At 37.9% G+C, this 18017-nt stretch overlaps 1 protein-coding gene across 1 annotated transcript in view; it reads right to left on the bottom strand.

Annotated features, from left to right (window-relative positions):
- LOC108262239 (CUB and Sushi multiple domains 1a) overlaps positions 1 to 17212 on the bottom strand; it is a 291201-nt gene extending 273989 nt beyond the window's left edge. Inside the window, exon 1 of the mRNA XM_053679448.1 lies at positions 17109 to 17212. Coding sequence (XP_053535423.1) covers positions 17109 to 17113 — 5 coding nt within the window. The 5' untranslated portion in view covers positions 17114 to 17212. The remainder of the gene's footprint in view (positions 1 to 17108) is intronic.
- Positions 17213 to 18017: the final 805 nt, after the last annotated feature.

Genomic DNA, 18017 nt, shown 5'->3' on the forward strand with positions numbered 1-18017 from the left:
CTCCTACAATGTCACCAAAAAACAAAAACAAAACTGCATTTGACAATGACGCAGCTCTTCATTATGTCATTAGGAAACATAAAATGTATATATGTGTGTGTACATATATACATATACATATATATATATATATATATATATATATATATATATATATATATATATATATATATATATACACACACACACCACACACACACACAGTGGGGGAAGTAAGCATTAGACCTGTCAACATTTTTTTAAGTAAATATATTTCTAATGAGGCTATTCACATGAAATTTTCAACAGACATCAGTATTAACTCGAGAAATCCGGAAATATAAAGTATTCACAACATTAAATTCCATAAATAAAGTTATGTGTAATAAAGTGGAATGACACAGGAAAAAAGTATCGAACACACTAAGAAAAAGCAGTTCTCCAAGGCAAGGTAAGGCAAGGAACCAGCTGAAATCCGTAAGTAGTTAGAAAGTAATTATACCTCCTATCTGTGCAGATTAATAAAGCAAAGAGCTCTCCCAAGACCTTCGCAACCTTACTGTCGCAGAACATAGTGATGGAATCGGATACAGATGTATTTCAAAACTTCTGAATCCTTCAGTAAGCACCATCGGGGCCATTATCTGCAAGTGGAAGCAACATCACTCCGTCATCAACCGGCCACGCACAGGAACTCCTCGCAAGATTTCTGACTGGGGAGTCAGAAGAATAGTCAGAAGAGTAGTCCAAGAGCCACTCGGAAAGAGCTCCAGAAACACTTGGAGGCGGCAGGTGCCATAATCACAGAGAAAATAATAGGCAATGCTCTCCACTGCTGAGATGTGGATGGACCTACCAGCAGGACAACGATCCAAAGCATACAGCAAAGGAAACTCTCAACTGGTTTCAGAGAAGAAAAATCAATGAATGAATAGAATGGCCCAGTCAATCACCTGACTCCAATCCAACTGAACAAGATTTAAAAGACAATATGTTTAGAAGAATGAAGCAAAATCACACTTGAATACTGCAATCCATTCATTTCTTCATACAGGAAGCGTCTTGAAGCTGTCATTACAAACAACGTATTAAATCAATTTAAATTAGCGTGTTCAATACTTTTTTCCTGTGTCATTCCACTTTATTACACATAACTTCATTTATGGACTTTAATGTTTGGGTTTCTTTATATGTGTGGATCTTGAGTTAATAGCAACGTCCGGTGAAAATTCCATATGAAAAGCCTCACTGGAAATATATTCACTGAAAAAAAAATGTTGACGCACGCAATTACTTATTTCCCCCACTCATATATATATATATATATAAGAACTGTTAAGTTAATGCAATGTCTGATTTTGAGGAAAAATTACAGTAACAACAACTTGAGCTGTTACTCCGATTAGCATAGCATGGAAATCAACCTTGACTTGTCTGCCTGATGAATAGGCAGAACAGCTGGAAAGCCTCGGGACACCGAATAAAATGTTTGCTGGTCATACTGCAATGCATAATTATACGAGGATTGATGTTCCAGGCTCTCGGATTTGAGGGCTGTTTTAACTTAACAAAAACCCAAACAGAAAGCAACTGTTATCCTATTGTAAATCTCACCACAAATTTATTGCCTACTGCGTAAGGCAAAAGGAATACTGAAGACCAAGAATCGAGGTGTATAGCGCACAGTATTAAAATGGGCAGTTATGAGGGAAATGAGCCATGTGGTAAGGGAGTGGGTTTGTTTTTTTTTGTTTTTTTTTTTTTTATTTTTACCCGCTGTGGTAGTGTATACACACAGCATGTTTGAAGCAATCAAAACAGTGATGGGATTTATCCACTGCTGGCTGTTTTTTCATGCACTCACCAAGTCACGACTCAAGAGGCAAGCAATTTGAAGCCACTCCACACCAGTGGTGAATGTGCGACACCTCTGTATAAAAGATTAGAGGTCAACAAGGAACTCAGGAGCAGCCCATCCTTGCGCCATACCAGAGAAATATAAACTGCGTCATGGTGACAGAATGGACTCTGAATGTTTGAATTAAAACATTTCATCGGAGTCTAATGTATTCCGAATATTTTGCAGCATGAATAGTATTCGTTGTAATTATTACAAATGCAGCAGATGTGGTTTAATTAAAAATGCACAACATGGCTTCTACCGTTATTCATTAATCAGCAGCTTATAAAAGAGCACTTGATCCACCGTATCTCTTTTTCTTGTTTGTAGCCATCATACACTCACATTTCCAGCTCATGAAACCACGAGATACTAAATCAACATCATGAAAGTGTAATGCGAGTGTGGAATGCAGGCTATTTCGTCACACTTTTAACGAGCTATTATGAGTTAATAGAATAATATAATGATTAGAGTAATGCCAATGATGGTTACAATAAATAATGCTAATTATATTTTAATATTCCATAGTATTGGAGTGTATTTACATCCAAAATCATACATTTAAGCAGGACATGTTTGGTTACAAGAAACGGTGGCACTGTACCCAATACCACTCCTCATTTGAGCCAATATCGCACAAGAACTGTGCACGACTATGACACACTGTTTTGAGAAAAGCAGTTACATCGCTGTAGTTACGCCCGAGGTCTGAATACCGATGTGCACAATTTACTAAATTAAATCCGCACTAAGCATGTGTAACTCAACACCATTTACAGCCTTAAGTCTGTGAAAACCCTTGAGCTGGTAGACTGGCAGTGCATCTCAAGTATCCCCCAACGTTTATCATTCTTCAGTACAGGACAATGATGCAACCCGATTAAATGTCACCAAAACTTTAAGATAATGCTATGTGTGCTTTTTGTTTTTAGGCTTCACATGAGGTTAAGTCGATAGTGAAATTTGGTAAGACGCAACTGCATCAGAAAGAACCCTCTGACCAGTTCTGCCACATTGTTAATTATTTTTCACTTTTCCCTAATACAGAATTACATGAATCAATGCTAAGCTAATTCTATTACTGCGCTCACCCAGCTCTATTCTTCAACCGAATACAAGTAGTATTTAGCTCTAATTACTTGTGGGCCAGGGCTGTATTGGATTCAGTCTCTATATCAGCCTAATTTAAATAGACGTGCATGGAGAAAGAGAGACTGCTAGCACGCATTGCCTTTCCTCCTAATCTTCAATATGTAGAGGATTTTGTTTTCAAGCCTGAGATGAAAGAGGCTGGCTGCTGAAGTACTTTGTGGCGCAGAGCAGGTCATGTGACCAGGCATCATCGCGGAGTATAGTTGGTCTGTGACAGCTATAATAAATCAAAAAAAAAAAGTTTGCAGGACTCACACTGCCCAGACCCATGTCGCACAAGTGCTCTAGTGTTTTCAAAAAGGGCATCCAAGGCTTTGTCCCAACTGCATTGTTTTGTGAAGCGGTAAAGCAATTTGTACCCACGTTTGTATTTACAAATACACGGGTCAAATACAAACTGTGATACTGAACACCACGTTGTGCAAGTCTGATTTATTAGGTTTTACCACGGACTTAGTCGTGTGTTTGACTTCAGGCCTCAAGAGTCCCAACGATTGACTGTTTTCCGTACTCTGGAAAGTGGTACAGCTCAAATAAGGCTTGCTTTTGAGTCGAACCTGATGATTCAAGGAGCAGAGAAATCCCAAAAATAAGCACCGTGTTGGCTCACTAGAGATGAGCACTAGAGATTTAAAAAATAAATAAATAAATAGTTAAAATAAGCTTTGTTTATAGTATATACACTGTGGTTATTCAGGTTATCCCCTTTGAGAATAAATCAGGGAACCCTTTCCTTTCCTGTGTGGCCACAAGACTGCTTAGTTGGGTGTTTTCCGCTGCTCTCGCAATACTGCGGATTTAACTCGATGGCTAACTCTCAAGCCGATTCAAGGATTCAGACACTCTGACTCAAGTTCAAATGTTAGGTCAATATTAAGGCGAGGGAAGTTCCGAGTCGGCTTACGCAGGTGTTTCAGTTCGTTTTCTGGCACGTTCAGACTATTCAGGTTGTCGGATTTTTTGTTGTTGTTGTTGAGCGGAAGCATAAAAGACGCATTTTTCAATAGCGTCTAGACATACAGTAAGCACTTGCTTACTTAAAATGGTGAATAGAAAATCTGGACTACACAAGCACATAATTTGTCTTCGCTGACAAATGTAATATGCTGCAACAATAAAGCAAGACAATTTAAAACATAAAAGACTAACATAAGGAATATAACTGTACAAAATAGAAGATGGCAAGAATTGAGATAAAATTCTACAGCGCATGAATAATTCTAGTTGTAATTATTATATACATTATTCGCTGCAAAATGTGGTTTTATTTAACACCATGGCTTCCATCCTCATTGTTTATTATTATTAGTTTATAAAATGGTACTTGATGCAGCACTCCATGTTGTAAATTTATGTTTTCAAATTCTACTCTGGTTTGGTCACTAGGGGGACAGCCTGAGAATCCCAAGAGTGACACTAGCCGCACGTCTAACATTAACTGTACTGAGTGAACTCTTTGGAGAAGAAGAAGGAAAAAAAAAAGAAAAAAAAAAGTAGAATAAGTGCATGTTGGAAAGCATCCTACTGTTCACTTGTCAAAATAATACTGCATCACAATCAGACAGGGTCAGTCTGCTGTCAGAGTTAATTAACCCACATGAAAGCCGGACGAGAGACTCTCCAGCAATTATATTCACTTCATGTAAAACCACAAGAAACAAATACACACCGCACTAAGCAAAGACAACACAAGAACTACCGGGAACTGAACTGCAACAGCTCCTGAGGGGAATCTGGCTTTCATAGTTGAAATGCAAACCTAATTGGATTAATGGACCTTTAATTGCAATACTTTACTAATTAGCTGCTTGCTTTCCTATTGGGTTCGACAAAATTGATTTAACTTTAGTCATTCAAAAAGAGCGAAGTGTTTGCGTCAGCCTGTGTGTACATCGATGTCTAAAACATGTGCACCACGGTGTGATGGTAGGACTCGCAGGAGAAAAGGATCTCCCAAGGGTCCTTATGTTAGGTAAGGGGTCACAGCTTCTTAAAAGGGTTCTACTCGAAATAGGAACGCTTTCTGAAAGAGAAAACTCTGGTTTTAGGGTTCTACATGAGTGTTAAAGTTTCCCGTGGCAGGGCACAAATTTAACCTTTTTTGTCACCTGACAGCTCCAGGGTCCAGGGTTTCCTCTGGATTCTCCAATTTCCTCCAACCTCAGAAAAAAAAAAAAAATGCCACTAGGTAGACTGCCCCTATGTGGTAATGTGTGTGTGTCTGAAAGTGTTCACTAGATGCACTTAAAAGTGGTTTCTTTCATGCCATATCTTTTTATTTCATTTTTTTTTTTTTTTTTACAATCCTTGTTTTGGAATCTGGCATTTCATTGTATTTCTTTGTTACTTGAAAGCAAGCCCTTATGTAAAAATTTGTGCATAAAAATCCAATTCTAGAGCACGGACGTTTTTCGGCCGTAGCGAATCACAGCTGTGCCGATATCCAGTATATCAGTACTCTTGTTCGTGTGATATTGCTTAAAGTAATCGTATGTTCTTGTATTTTTATACATAATGTTTACTCTGATTTGAGAATGTTAATGAATTATTCAGAATATATGAATGAGAACAGGGTTCAACAGATTTTTTTAAAAATTCATATTATGACATTTTTGTTTAGTCTTGTAATTAACTGTGATTTGGCTTGACTCTTAATAGAAAAACACTTTCATTTGATTCTCCCTCACAGTGCAAGGCATGGTTCCCTGTGTGTGCGCTCCTCTGTGTTTCGACATGTATTTTTGTTTTGATTTCGGTCCTCTTTCCACCCTTGTCCTGTCCTTGGTTACCCTACTGTGTTCACCTGTTCTGTGTTTGGTCCTTAATTACTTTGCCTATTTATTCCCAGTCTTTTCTACTTCTCTTTTGCCAAGTGTATCGTGCAGCTCTGAGCGCTGTCCTTTGTGGATTGTTTCTAGTTTTCTGCTCTTGCTTGTATTATCGTTTCTGAATATAGATTATCCTTCAGTGATGATGTTGCCTGTATATCGAGCCCCACGTTCAATTATTACAATAATCCTTGGACTTTCCAAAAACAAATACCATGCTAATTTATCATCCTGCATCTAAAACACAAGTTACAGATATAAATGAATATTTTCAAACACCACTCTAGTGTGGTCACTAGGGGGACAGCCTGAGAATCCCAAGAGTGACACTAGCCTCGCTTCTAACATTAACTCTAGTGAGTGAACTCTGATATAACAAATATAGAATAAGTGCATGTTGGAAAGCATCCTACTGTTCACTTGTCAAAATAATACTGCCTCACAAGGAGACAGGGTCAGTCTGCTGTCTGAGTTGAAAGCCACATGAAAGCCGGACGAGACTCTCTCCAGCAATTATATTCACTTCATGTAAAACCACAGGAAACGAATACACACCGCACTAAGCAAAGACAACACAAGAACTACCGGGAACTGAACTGCAACAGCTCCTGGGGGGAATCTGGCTTTCATAGTTGAAATTGCAAACCTAATTGGATTAATGGACCTTTAATTGCAATACTAATTAGCTGCTTGCTTTCCTATTGGGTTTAATAAAATTGATTTAACTTTTGTCATTCAAAAAGAGTGACGCGTTTGCGTCATCCTGTGTGTACATCGATATAAAACATGTGCACCGCGGTGTGCTAGTAGGTCTTTAGTAGTTAAGCTAACAGTTAAGGGGTCACAGCTTCTTAAAAGGGTTCTACTCTAATTGGGAACCCTTTCTCAAAGGGAAAAAGTTTGTTGTAGGGTTCCATTCGAGCACTAAAGGTTCCCACAGTCTTTATAAAAATAATAATTAATTAATTAATTAATTTTAAAACAAAGAGTCTACTTCCTACTGGCAATCTGATGAAATAATTTGACATCTGCAAATCCCTGCCCATTTGGTCATAAGCAGAAGAGTTTCCAGCCAGCTCTTTATCTTTATTCTTTTGGTTTGCCACATGGATTCGAGAGAGCCACAGACGCTGAGCCCACTGAGTGTGATGCCTGTTTAATGTTTGACACTGACACGATGAGGCTCATAGTCAAAATGCCGTAATCAGTGTCTGTGCTTTTTTTGCAAATCCGTTTTGATCGCTGGGACCACATGCCCCTTCTGTTGACTTTTGCATGATACACGAAAAAGCATAAGCCAGCACAAGTTCAGAATGCTCACTCTCCATAATCCCACAGCCATATGTGCAGCAGTTTTCCGGTAAGTAATGTTTTAGGTCAGAGTTTTTTTTTTTCCTTCCCCGTTCCTTTTATTTAAACATTTCTCCAACATCAACCCACTACTCCTACAGACATATCCGACTCAATTTTATATTCTGCATGGACATTGAATATTGCCCTGATTTAATATTAGTAAATTTATATTAATTAACAAAATGTTTGTTTGTTTGTTTGTTTTTAAATGCAATGCAAAAAAAAAATACAATTAAAAAAATGCTAGTTGTTATAACGTGCACTAAAAACTTTATTAAAACCTTGCTATACAAACTATTGAGACTGACTTAACCTACATTCACATCTTATTAGTCTTAACTGTCCATGCTAGACCTTTAGCTTCTATGTCGTGTCAAGCTTTATGAGCTCTCTGTGATTTGTGTATTTGTCAGCTGATAGGGAAACATGCTGTGAATTACGGGACTATTAAATAAACAAATTAGCATATATGTCAACTTGTATTTTATATATATATATATATATATATATATATATATATATATATATATATATATATACACACACACACACACACACATACACACACACACACACACACACACACACACACAGAGACATTATTCCTTCGGTATGAAAGGTTGGATTTAAATCCATGCTCAGTAGTTTACAGATCAATGTATTAATTGATCCTGGCCTTAGAATATGGCACACAAATTGACTTATTGAAAAAAGTCTTGGCGCTTTTAGCGCCTAATTAGTGATGACTAAAAATCTGCTTTTGAGTATGGAAGTCACATTGAATTGACTTATTCAGCTCTTGACATCATAAATTGCAGTCACTTAGATGCTGCAAAGAACCTAGTCATAACATCAATGACAACTTAGACTAATATGAGGTAAATTTAGGTTACGAATTTATGCTCAAAACCTTCTTACAACAAGGTTTTATTGCACCTTATCACAGCTAACGATAATCATTAGTCAGTTGCACGTAAGAGATTTCCAGTTATGTAGTAATGCAGGTCTTTATGTATAAACAGTAATACATAGTGAATAAACCAGTGTTTAATTTGAGCTTTATTAAACAAATAACAAGGCCTCAATTTACCCCGTATGTGTGTTCCTTAAAATAAAGTGTTACCTTAAATGTTGTCACTTTCTGCAGCAGCACATTTTAGAGCCAGATCTGTATGCTTGTACAGTAACACAATTATCTTATAATTATCTTATCTTCTACTACTTTTTTAAAATGATATTTTAATGACTATTTTTTAAATGATTTTTTAGGTTTTAAAATTTTGCTGCATTTTATGTATATAAGGTGCTACATAAATAAAGTCATCATCATTATAATTATTAAAAATAATGATTCAAAATCAGATCTGTGGTTGGAAATGGGGACGAAAGTATCTGATAAGAATTTTTGGATGTCGTTAAATTCAAATCTAATAAATGAATTAGATGGCTTTCTGCTGAGATTTTAGTGGAGAGTGAAGAATACTGACAATGTCACTTGGGGAATTGTGGAAGTAGTGGAAGAATAGGTTGTTGACAGGCTTAGTCTCCAACCCCCCCCAACCCCCAAGACGAAAATAAGATACCATCAGGCTGGGTTTATTAATACACCAGCCTTTAAGTATTTTAACAATTTGTCAAGAACCATGATGGGTAAACAAAATGATACGCAGGTAATAACTCACTCTTTTAATCAAAATATATGATGAAACGCAATGACATTTTCCTCAAATACAAATGAATTGAAAAATGCCAGAAACGGTCCACAGGACAAAAGGTGAAATGTTCACATTGCAAAGCCAGATTATATGAAGTGTTGCAGGCCAGGCACATATCCGTACGCTACAAAAAAGTGATGCAAGACAGTACTTCTGTGGCCACGCTCACACTGCTCTATAGGCTCTGGACCTCTCATTCTGACCTGTCTATACATGGTAGCCCTTTGAAGTTGAAGAAAGATGCTGTCAGTGTGAAGGACTTTTCTCACAATGTGCCTATGTGTAAGGATAATTTTAGGGCCCTTCTCACGTTGCCCATCCTAATAAAATATTTGCACACACATTCTCCCAAGCCCTTAATAATTCATACGCAGTCAGTAACCTGGTAACCTTGTTATGGAGCACTGTCTATTCACTGCTTAACATCCAGCACTATGCTAGCAAAGCAAAAGAAAACAAAAAAAAAACAAGCATGGCTACGAAGTCATTCACACAAACACCTACAATGGCATTTATGACAAATGACAACAATTTATAGTCGCCATTTTGGTATCGTCAACATTAAAAAGGATCTAGCTATCCACTATCTATCCACCCACTATCCATAGCCACTATCTCAAAGAATATGATATTACTAACCTATACAGATCAATGCATCAACTGCAGCTGTTACCCAACTAACTCTACATTCATTTAAACATAGCCAATACAACAAAGTAGAATGTCCTGAAAAAGAAAGAGACCACTGGTGTACTGAGCAACAGACACTGAATGGGTCGGGCAATGAAAACAACAGCTGATGACAAACGTTGTGAGAGCTCTGAAGAATAACCCAAAAACAACCGTAAGTGACATCACCAACAACCTCCACAGGTCCGGGGTGAATGTATCACAATCCACCATTTGAAGAAGACTTTGAGAGCAGATATATAGACACCAGAAAATCCAAACCACTCATCAGCAGTAAGAATCGGAAAGCCCGATTGGAATTCGCAATGAAATACAGAGAGCCACAAAAGTCCTGGAACCAAGATTATCCTCTACCAAAGTGACACAAAGGCCAAAGTGTGGAGAAAGAAAGGAACATACAAGCTCATCTGTGAAACATGGTGGCGGTAGCGTCAGAGCTGGAGATTGCATGGTTGCTTCTAAAACAGGCTCACTAATCTTTATTGATGGTGTAAGTCATGATAATTGCAGCAGAATGAATTCAGACATTTACAGCAACATTTTGTCTGCCAATTTACAGAGAAATGCATCCAAAGTAATCAGGAGGAACTTTATCAGGCAGCAAGAATGAGCCGAGACACACTACCAACACAACAAAGGACTTCATCAGAGGAGAAAAGCAGAAGATTTTAGACTGACCTTGTCAATCACCAGAACTTAACCCAGCTGAGCCTGCATTTCACCTCCTGAAGAAGAGACTGAAGGGAGAAACCCCCCTAAACAAACAACAACTGGAAAAGCATCACAAAAGTAGAAACCAACAATTTGGTGGTCACTGAGAAAGTTTTCCTATACTTTTGCTCGCCTAAATATTGGATGGTCTGATACAAAAGGTTCTGTGTTTTATGTTGTTTAACACATCGAGATGTAAATACCAGGAAATAAAAGCTGAACTCTCCTCTCCATATCCATCTTTTGATCGCAAACCCAAACAAAAGTCTTTGGTGTATAGCACAAATGAATTGGCCTTGCCGTTCCAATAGTTTCGGAGGGGCACTCTGATATGTTCGCCAAGTAGGCTACTGGCTGCCGCACTGTTTGAATCAGTAACTTCAAATAAAACAAAATGCTATAAACTTATAACTTTTAAATCCTCTGATGAATTTAAACATATCATACTGGATATAATTAGCGGCATCTGGACCTCCCAGATATCTACAAAATATAGAAAACCATGGATATTTTTGTAAAGGTTCACAATATTTGTGCAAGCAAAAAATAAAAAAAAGAGGACAAACTTGAATGTACTAGTTGAAAATAATGTATTAGGTATAATGAAAAAGAAAATCATAACCATGAGGTAGATATAGTTTGCTTTCATTGTCTACTTATAAAAAGCTGGAAAAAGCAAAGCTTGAGGGGTTGCATGGAATAAATTAACTTGGGTAGTGTCGTTATCCATGCTTCCACAGCTCAGAGTAAGCAATCAGCCAAACAATCAGCCCTTGGGCCCACCTGGCTCCCTGCTGTCATAGTCCTTACTTGTTTGAGAACGTTAATATCCTTTTTAAGTACAGTGATCATTTTGTGATCAGAGGTTTTATCCTATAGGGTGAACTGTTTTTGTTGTTGTTTTGTCTCGTAAGGTTAACATAATACTCATTAGAAATCATTAGCATACCTAATGACATGTTAGAATTCGAGTAGGAGGAGTATTAAGAGTTATTAAATGGGCCCACTTCCTTACGAAGGAAGATTCAAACAAACCGGCCCGAAATTCACAAAAGCGAACTGTTTTTATAAATATAGTGCATTTGTAGATCTGCGACTTGCAGACATGAGAAATGAAATCTTAGGAAATTATTGTTTACTATAAGTTTACTTATACTTACGTTTACTATACTGTAAGTTTACTATACTTGCGTATTGTTTGCTGGAGTTACTTTTCATTAACTAAATGGGTTCAGTTTGATTGAACTAACATTAGTGTCTTTTTATCAATTAAATCTAGACTAAAGCGCTAAGAACAACCAACCCACTAAAATATAAGCAAACTATTACATATTTATCCAGAGACTAGCATTAAATCTAAAGGAGTTGCTGAAACTGAGCTATTACAGATATCATATGCAAACCGTCTGAGATGTAAAGACGCATGAGGATATAAAATGATCTTGTAGTTTATTTAACAGCACATGTTATAACTCTTTTGGACAGAAGAGGGCATGTGACTGAGCACTTCAGAGTACTTCCAGCATGTCAGCTCGGACAACGGTTGCCATGACGACACCTTTTCCCCATCGGACTAAGTCTTTAATAAAGATGTTGAGATGCTTTTCTGCTCAGCATGTTTGTACAGAGTGGTTGAGTCACCCTGGACAAATAATATGCAGACACCTATTTGGCAAACAATGTCATTAAAAAGATTTACAATTAAGGAAAAAACTACAACCCAAGCACAATCCAAGTTACAGAGCTGTCCAACTGTTATCATGCGTTAATCCTTTTAGGCGCTTTGGCCTTAAGTGTGGTCGTGCCGAGGCAACGTTTTCCTGCCGATCAGTCAGAAAGGCAGCAAACTGGATGTCCTGTAATACACAGCAAGTTCCCTCAGCAACTTGTGTGTGTGTGTGTGTGTGTGTCTCAGGTGCAGACGGCTGCGTAATTGCCATGCAATATTCATGTGACATGCCTACAAATGAAGTATTTAAGCAAAGCTTTGGCTTGCACAAGAGTGGCAGTTTATTCATCCATCCATGCCTCTAATAGCTCACCCTGGCTTGATTCGCTATCTTTGTTCGATATTCTAAAACTATTCTCGCGGCATGCTACTTTATTTCCCCTCTCACTTTCTTTCTTTGCTTCTTAAAATATACATGTGATGCATTGCATTTATAAAGAAGCTTATAAAGAATTATAACAGAATTGTTCGAATTCTGTTTAAAAAAAAAAAATCAGATAAAAAAAAAAAGAAAAAGAAAAAAGACCAGCACCCTTCCCTCTCTGGCGTTTTAAAAAACGCTTTCTTAGTTCGGCCAGCTTGAATCTCTGTCCCATGTGCTGGATTTGTTCAAGTCACTGGTTATCTGTGCATGGCCTATTTTCTCTCCCTGTGAATGTAGGGTACCCTGTTATGCATGCCGGATGCGTGTATTTCATTAGCATAAAAAGGCCTGGATTAAGGTTCCACTGACACCTTGTGGCGAGCCGTCACAGCTCCGCAGAGAGAACGAGCTACTGTAGTGATTGACGCCGGCTCTCAGCATAAGCGCAGGTATTAGATCTACGACTGTGTCGCGAACAGACAGTTGTGTGTCACACGACGGCGGTCACACGGTGTGCGGTGTCAGTCTCTGAAGCGCTCAAGACAAAGCTCCATCATGGTCTCCTCGTCGTAGACAGAGCTGTGCTGCATCCTTCCCCACACACACACGCACACCATCACGGACACACACGATCCCTTGGGTAATAGTGCCGACTTAATTAGCGTGAGCACTGACTGACGGGACCATCAGACGCTTAATGCTACACTGCGATGAGCGACTAGCATGATCTCGGCATGGTTTTGCAACAGATTTGCGCAATAATGCATATGGTTTCATTACTAACTGAACCGAACCCAAAAACAAAAGCTTAGCATCAGGATGTTAATGGCCTATCGCAACTTCATCTGTCAGAACATGCAGGCATTTTGCAGACTGCAAAAAAAAAACAAAAAAAAACCCTGTGTTGTTATTTTCAAGTTCATACTAAAGACATCACATCATGAGCATTTTCTCTTACGCAGTATGCTGCGAAATCACATTGGAGCACCGTCAATAAAGTTTCATACACTGTAATATCATAATAGCCATTGATTCATAAACTAACCAATATTAAATTTAAAAAAAAATACGGAATATTGTCTTGCAATAATAAACCTAGGCAGTAAGTCAATTTTCTCATTTAAGAAGCTCTAAGCAGAACTAAAAGTAATTACTTTATGATGAGATTTTACTTCAAAGGAATTGCACATACATGTTCCATTTTGCTCTTATTATTAAAAAACAGACAGAGGGGAAAGTATAATCATTAGAGGTGCACCGATGCTAAATTTCTCAGCCGATACCGATAACCGATAGTTTGGTGGTTCTGCTTTTTCTGCCTTCTTATAAACGAATAATAATTAATTCCACAATTCTGAAGGAAATGCAAATAAAAACTTTATTCTCTCCTTTTCATCAATTTGTTTCACAGTAACTGGTCTCATAAACGGAAAACACATTACTCACATTAACATTAACACATACTTCAATTCTGAAGATTAAAGTAAGATTTCTTAACTTATTGAATGTTGTTAATTCATATTAACAGAATTAATTGACTGAACCGTATAAAACCTCACATTCACTCGCCACAAACAAAAACATTTCTACTTCATCACTGACATCAAACTGGTAATATATAATATCAACTTTTTTATATATTAACATTAACTGGATATGAAATGTACTACTCTACAAATCTATTTTTCTGTGCAATATATACTTCTTTTTTTTTTTTGCCAACTCATCTTCATTCAAGTCTTTCAACGGTGTACTGGCGCTTTAATTCAGCTCGACCAGCGCGGCAAAAAAAAAAATAAATCGACTCGACGCCAAAACTCCCGCTTCACTGCTGCAGCGTCCGGTGTAAAAGTTTAGCAGCGCAGAGATTAGCTATTACAAACTACAGCTTTGTCGTCATTCCACACAAGAGACATCATCTTTACACACAGCACGAAATTGATGCGTTTTCCCGCCCTCTTTTGATTGACAGTTTCTAAACTACCGGTTTATCGGCCTATGGCCGCTAGCGTGAAAAAGTGCCAATCATCGGTGCACCTCTAATAATCATGCTTTTAGGGAAAATAATGAAGACGTGATGACTCGATTTGCGCTATAATGCTTTTCATAATGGAATATTTCTATTATTCTGAGAAATGTTCTCACACCAATTAAAAATGTCAGTTTGGGAAGACTTTAATTCTTTTCATTTACATTTACCAGAATTCAAGAGCAATAATGTGCTCCGTAACGATTCCGTAACTGTAATCATCACACATGAGAAATCGTTTTATGCGTCACGGAGGGCAGCTGATGAAACATGCAGCATTGTCGCGTTTTTCTGCAGCAATTATCGTCACAATGGTCACAAACACGCATCCTGTCATTTCTGAAAGAGGCCTTGGGGACATGCTGTCCTGGATCGACGACGCTCATGGAATGTCTCCTACCGGTGCTTGTGCTGTTTCTAGAAAACGCTGAGAAATACTCAGAGATGTTCCCAGTTTTATTCAACCGCACACTATCTTGCATCTTGCATCCTGCATGTGATCCATAGTTACTGCAAATGTATAAAACGACAAACCTTTGAGCTGTTCATCTTTTCCCCCCAGTCTAGAGGTCACTAACTTTGCAACCATGAACCTGCTTAACCTTAATGACACTGTTACAGGAACTGGAATTATTTCCTGGTATTAACACAAAGCACACAGATGTTTAGCCCCTTGTGTAATTTGCTTCATATGTAACAAGGCTCTGGACTATACACACACACTATATAGATGTTCCTTGAGTGTGGCTTCTAATCTCTTCCAGAATAACAAGAACTCATCATGTTTTCGCATACAAAACTCGATGCATCACACTAAACGCTAAGCAGAGCACTGATATGAGGTTATTCGTGTCAAAGAATATTTGAATTGCTCGCTAATTAATATCAAGTAACAGAACCTCATTCATGTTCTATGTACGCAAGCATCAGGCTCCTTTTTTTCTTATACGGTAGAATGTACTAATCCAGCTATTTACCTATATATCGCCTTCGTTTATGTCCTGTATTCACTAGATTGTGATTTTACTTTAGTTGACTAATACCATATCGCTTCTTTGAAGCCACATGTTCAGTGTGTAGCATCTTGTGTGTAAGAGGACATTAAGCACCACATAATCACTTAAGAGTTTGTTTCTGGCTACTGAATCTACAGAAAACGGGTTCTTGGAGCATTTTTCATTGTTTAACCAACCAGCTACATACTATATATAAACACACTGCATAACCTCATATGAGATCGGTCTGTCTTTTAGAGGGAACTCTTAAATGGAAAAATACCGACATTTCATATAATGTTAACACAGAAAAAAGTGTTTTTAATCTCTATGACGTTCAGCATCCAACACAGGTGGAGAAAAAGAGAAGCATTAAACCATATCAGTCTTAACACTAATTGCACGTAATCTGCAGGAAGAAATGCTTTTAAAGCCTCTGGGCCATGTGTTTTACGCTCCGCTATGACAGAGCAAATGTACATCATAGGTACATCACCAGAAGCCTAAGTGCTACTTAGACGTAATCGCTTTGTTGATTCAACTCGCACGAAATACACTTCAATTACCAGTTACTTGCACTTAAAACAGCTTGCTGGATCTGTAAACATTTCGGGTTGAATATCCCCAAACCCAAAGCAACTGTTCAAACCCCAAAAAGTTCAAAACCAGCCTCTGGCCTGCTTTCACCCAAAACTTGGTGTTTAATCGTCTGACACTTAAAAGCCTTCTGCATCTAAATCTAGACACTTCATTTTCACCAAGAGTCCAGGCAGTCTCCATTAAACACGCCAAGCTTCTTGAAAATGGTTCCCATAATACCGACATCCTGACATTATTCAGAAGTTTTAAATGGAACTTTGGAAACTTTATAAAAATAAATAAATAAATAAACAAACAAACAAATAAATAAATAAGTGCATCCACATTAGGGTAAAACAGTGCTACTATCTGTTTAGTGCTCCAAATATCTGTATTTGGATTAAACCCCATAGTGGGTGTGGCCTAACAAGTTTTTATTTATTTATTTTTATTGAACCATACCACTATACCCCAAAACACACACACACAAACAAAAAAGTAAAACTGTAGGAACCGTATGGTGTGTGAATTCTGGCTCTGACAGTTCTTCAACCGCAGCTACATCAATCCAGTTATTATTATTATTTATTTTATTTTCTCATAATTCTCTCAACTAGGAGCCTAATTGAACCCACCATGGCCCTGGCCAGGCACGATCGAAGGAACAATGTGGAACAATTTAGATCTGTATTTGTATCCATTTGTTGAAATGATTTTTTTCCATTCCAAATAAAACTATTTGTATTTGGTTACACATCTATAGTGGACATGAGTGCTAGAAAGATCTGGTGGAAGTTTTTTTTTTTTTTTTTGCCACTTGGTAGAAAATGATCTGGTACCATTTCCATTTAAGTAAAAGCTCTACTTAAGCATGGACAGAGCAGATGATAAGTGAAGCAGCTCTTACAAGTCAAGGGTATTCCTGTGCAAACACCACACACTGACCCAGAGCCTTAACTTCTAAATAGAACAGGGACCTCATAAGGTCATCATCTGTGTGTTTTTAACAATGACCGCAGCAACCTACGAAGCGCAAGTAATCAGACTGGAGCTGGCCAACCAGGATAGACAGGACTCCTACCTCATCTTTAGGTTCCCTGGCTGTGGCTGTCCATCGTAAATGGACACGATGTCAAAGTCCTCTTCCAGAGCGAAGGTGTGGAAGGAGAGCTGAATTCGGTTCCTTTCTCCCGTCACTATGATCCACGTGCAGTTGGCATAGTTTGGGTAACCGTGAGGGAAACCAGGGCTCTCTATGGTCCCATTCAGGCCTTGCACCACACCGCCACACGACTGACCTGAGGAAGGAAACAGAGGATCACCACCACCATAAAAATCCACATCTCACTCTTTCATGCCACATTGAACCAGGCCGTATTGTTCGATCATACAACTGTAACATTTACGCTAGAAACCTAATATCTACATCTTGGTTATTAGCTGTATAAAACTATTTATGGGAATAGATACACAAAACTTTCACGTCGTCCATGTGACAGGAACTAACATAACCACCATTTTGTTTCATATATTAAAGACATTTTTTTTTTTTACTTTCACATTGTTGCCTTCAAGTAAATAGAAGTCATTTTGATCTGAAGACAGTCCAAAGTTTTAAAGAAAGCTTACTTTCTAAATGAAAAATAAATAAATAATAATCCACAATAGTATTATGCAATAACACTAATTCTCAGCTGTGTTTTCTTAAATTCTACATGAATCAAATATCCTTCTGCTTTAATGACGTCTGATATCCAGGTATCCTTTTATTAATATGACACGACATGGAATTCCAAGAATGTGATTACTCCGATAAAGACCTTGACAGGTACACTAGCCAAAAGTTTGAGGACACCGGACCATTACACCCATATGTGGTTCTTCCTCATTAAGAAATGATAAAAAATATCATGTTCAAGCATGATAATGCCTCTGTGCATAAAGCAAGCTCCTTGAAGACCAGGACTGCTGGGGTTGGACTAGAAGAACT

The sequence above is a fragment of the Ictalurus punctatus genome, chromosome 3 (genome assembly GCF_001660625.3).
Source record: "Ictalurus punctatus breed USDA103 chromosome 3, Coco_2.0, whole genome shotgun sequence".
Taxonomy (NCBI): domain Eukaryota; kingdom Metazoa; phylum Chordata; class Actinopteri; order Siluriformes; family Ictaluridae; genus Ictalurus; species Ictalurus punctatus.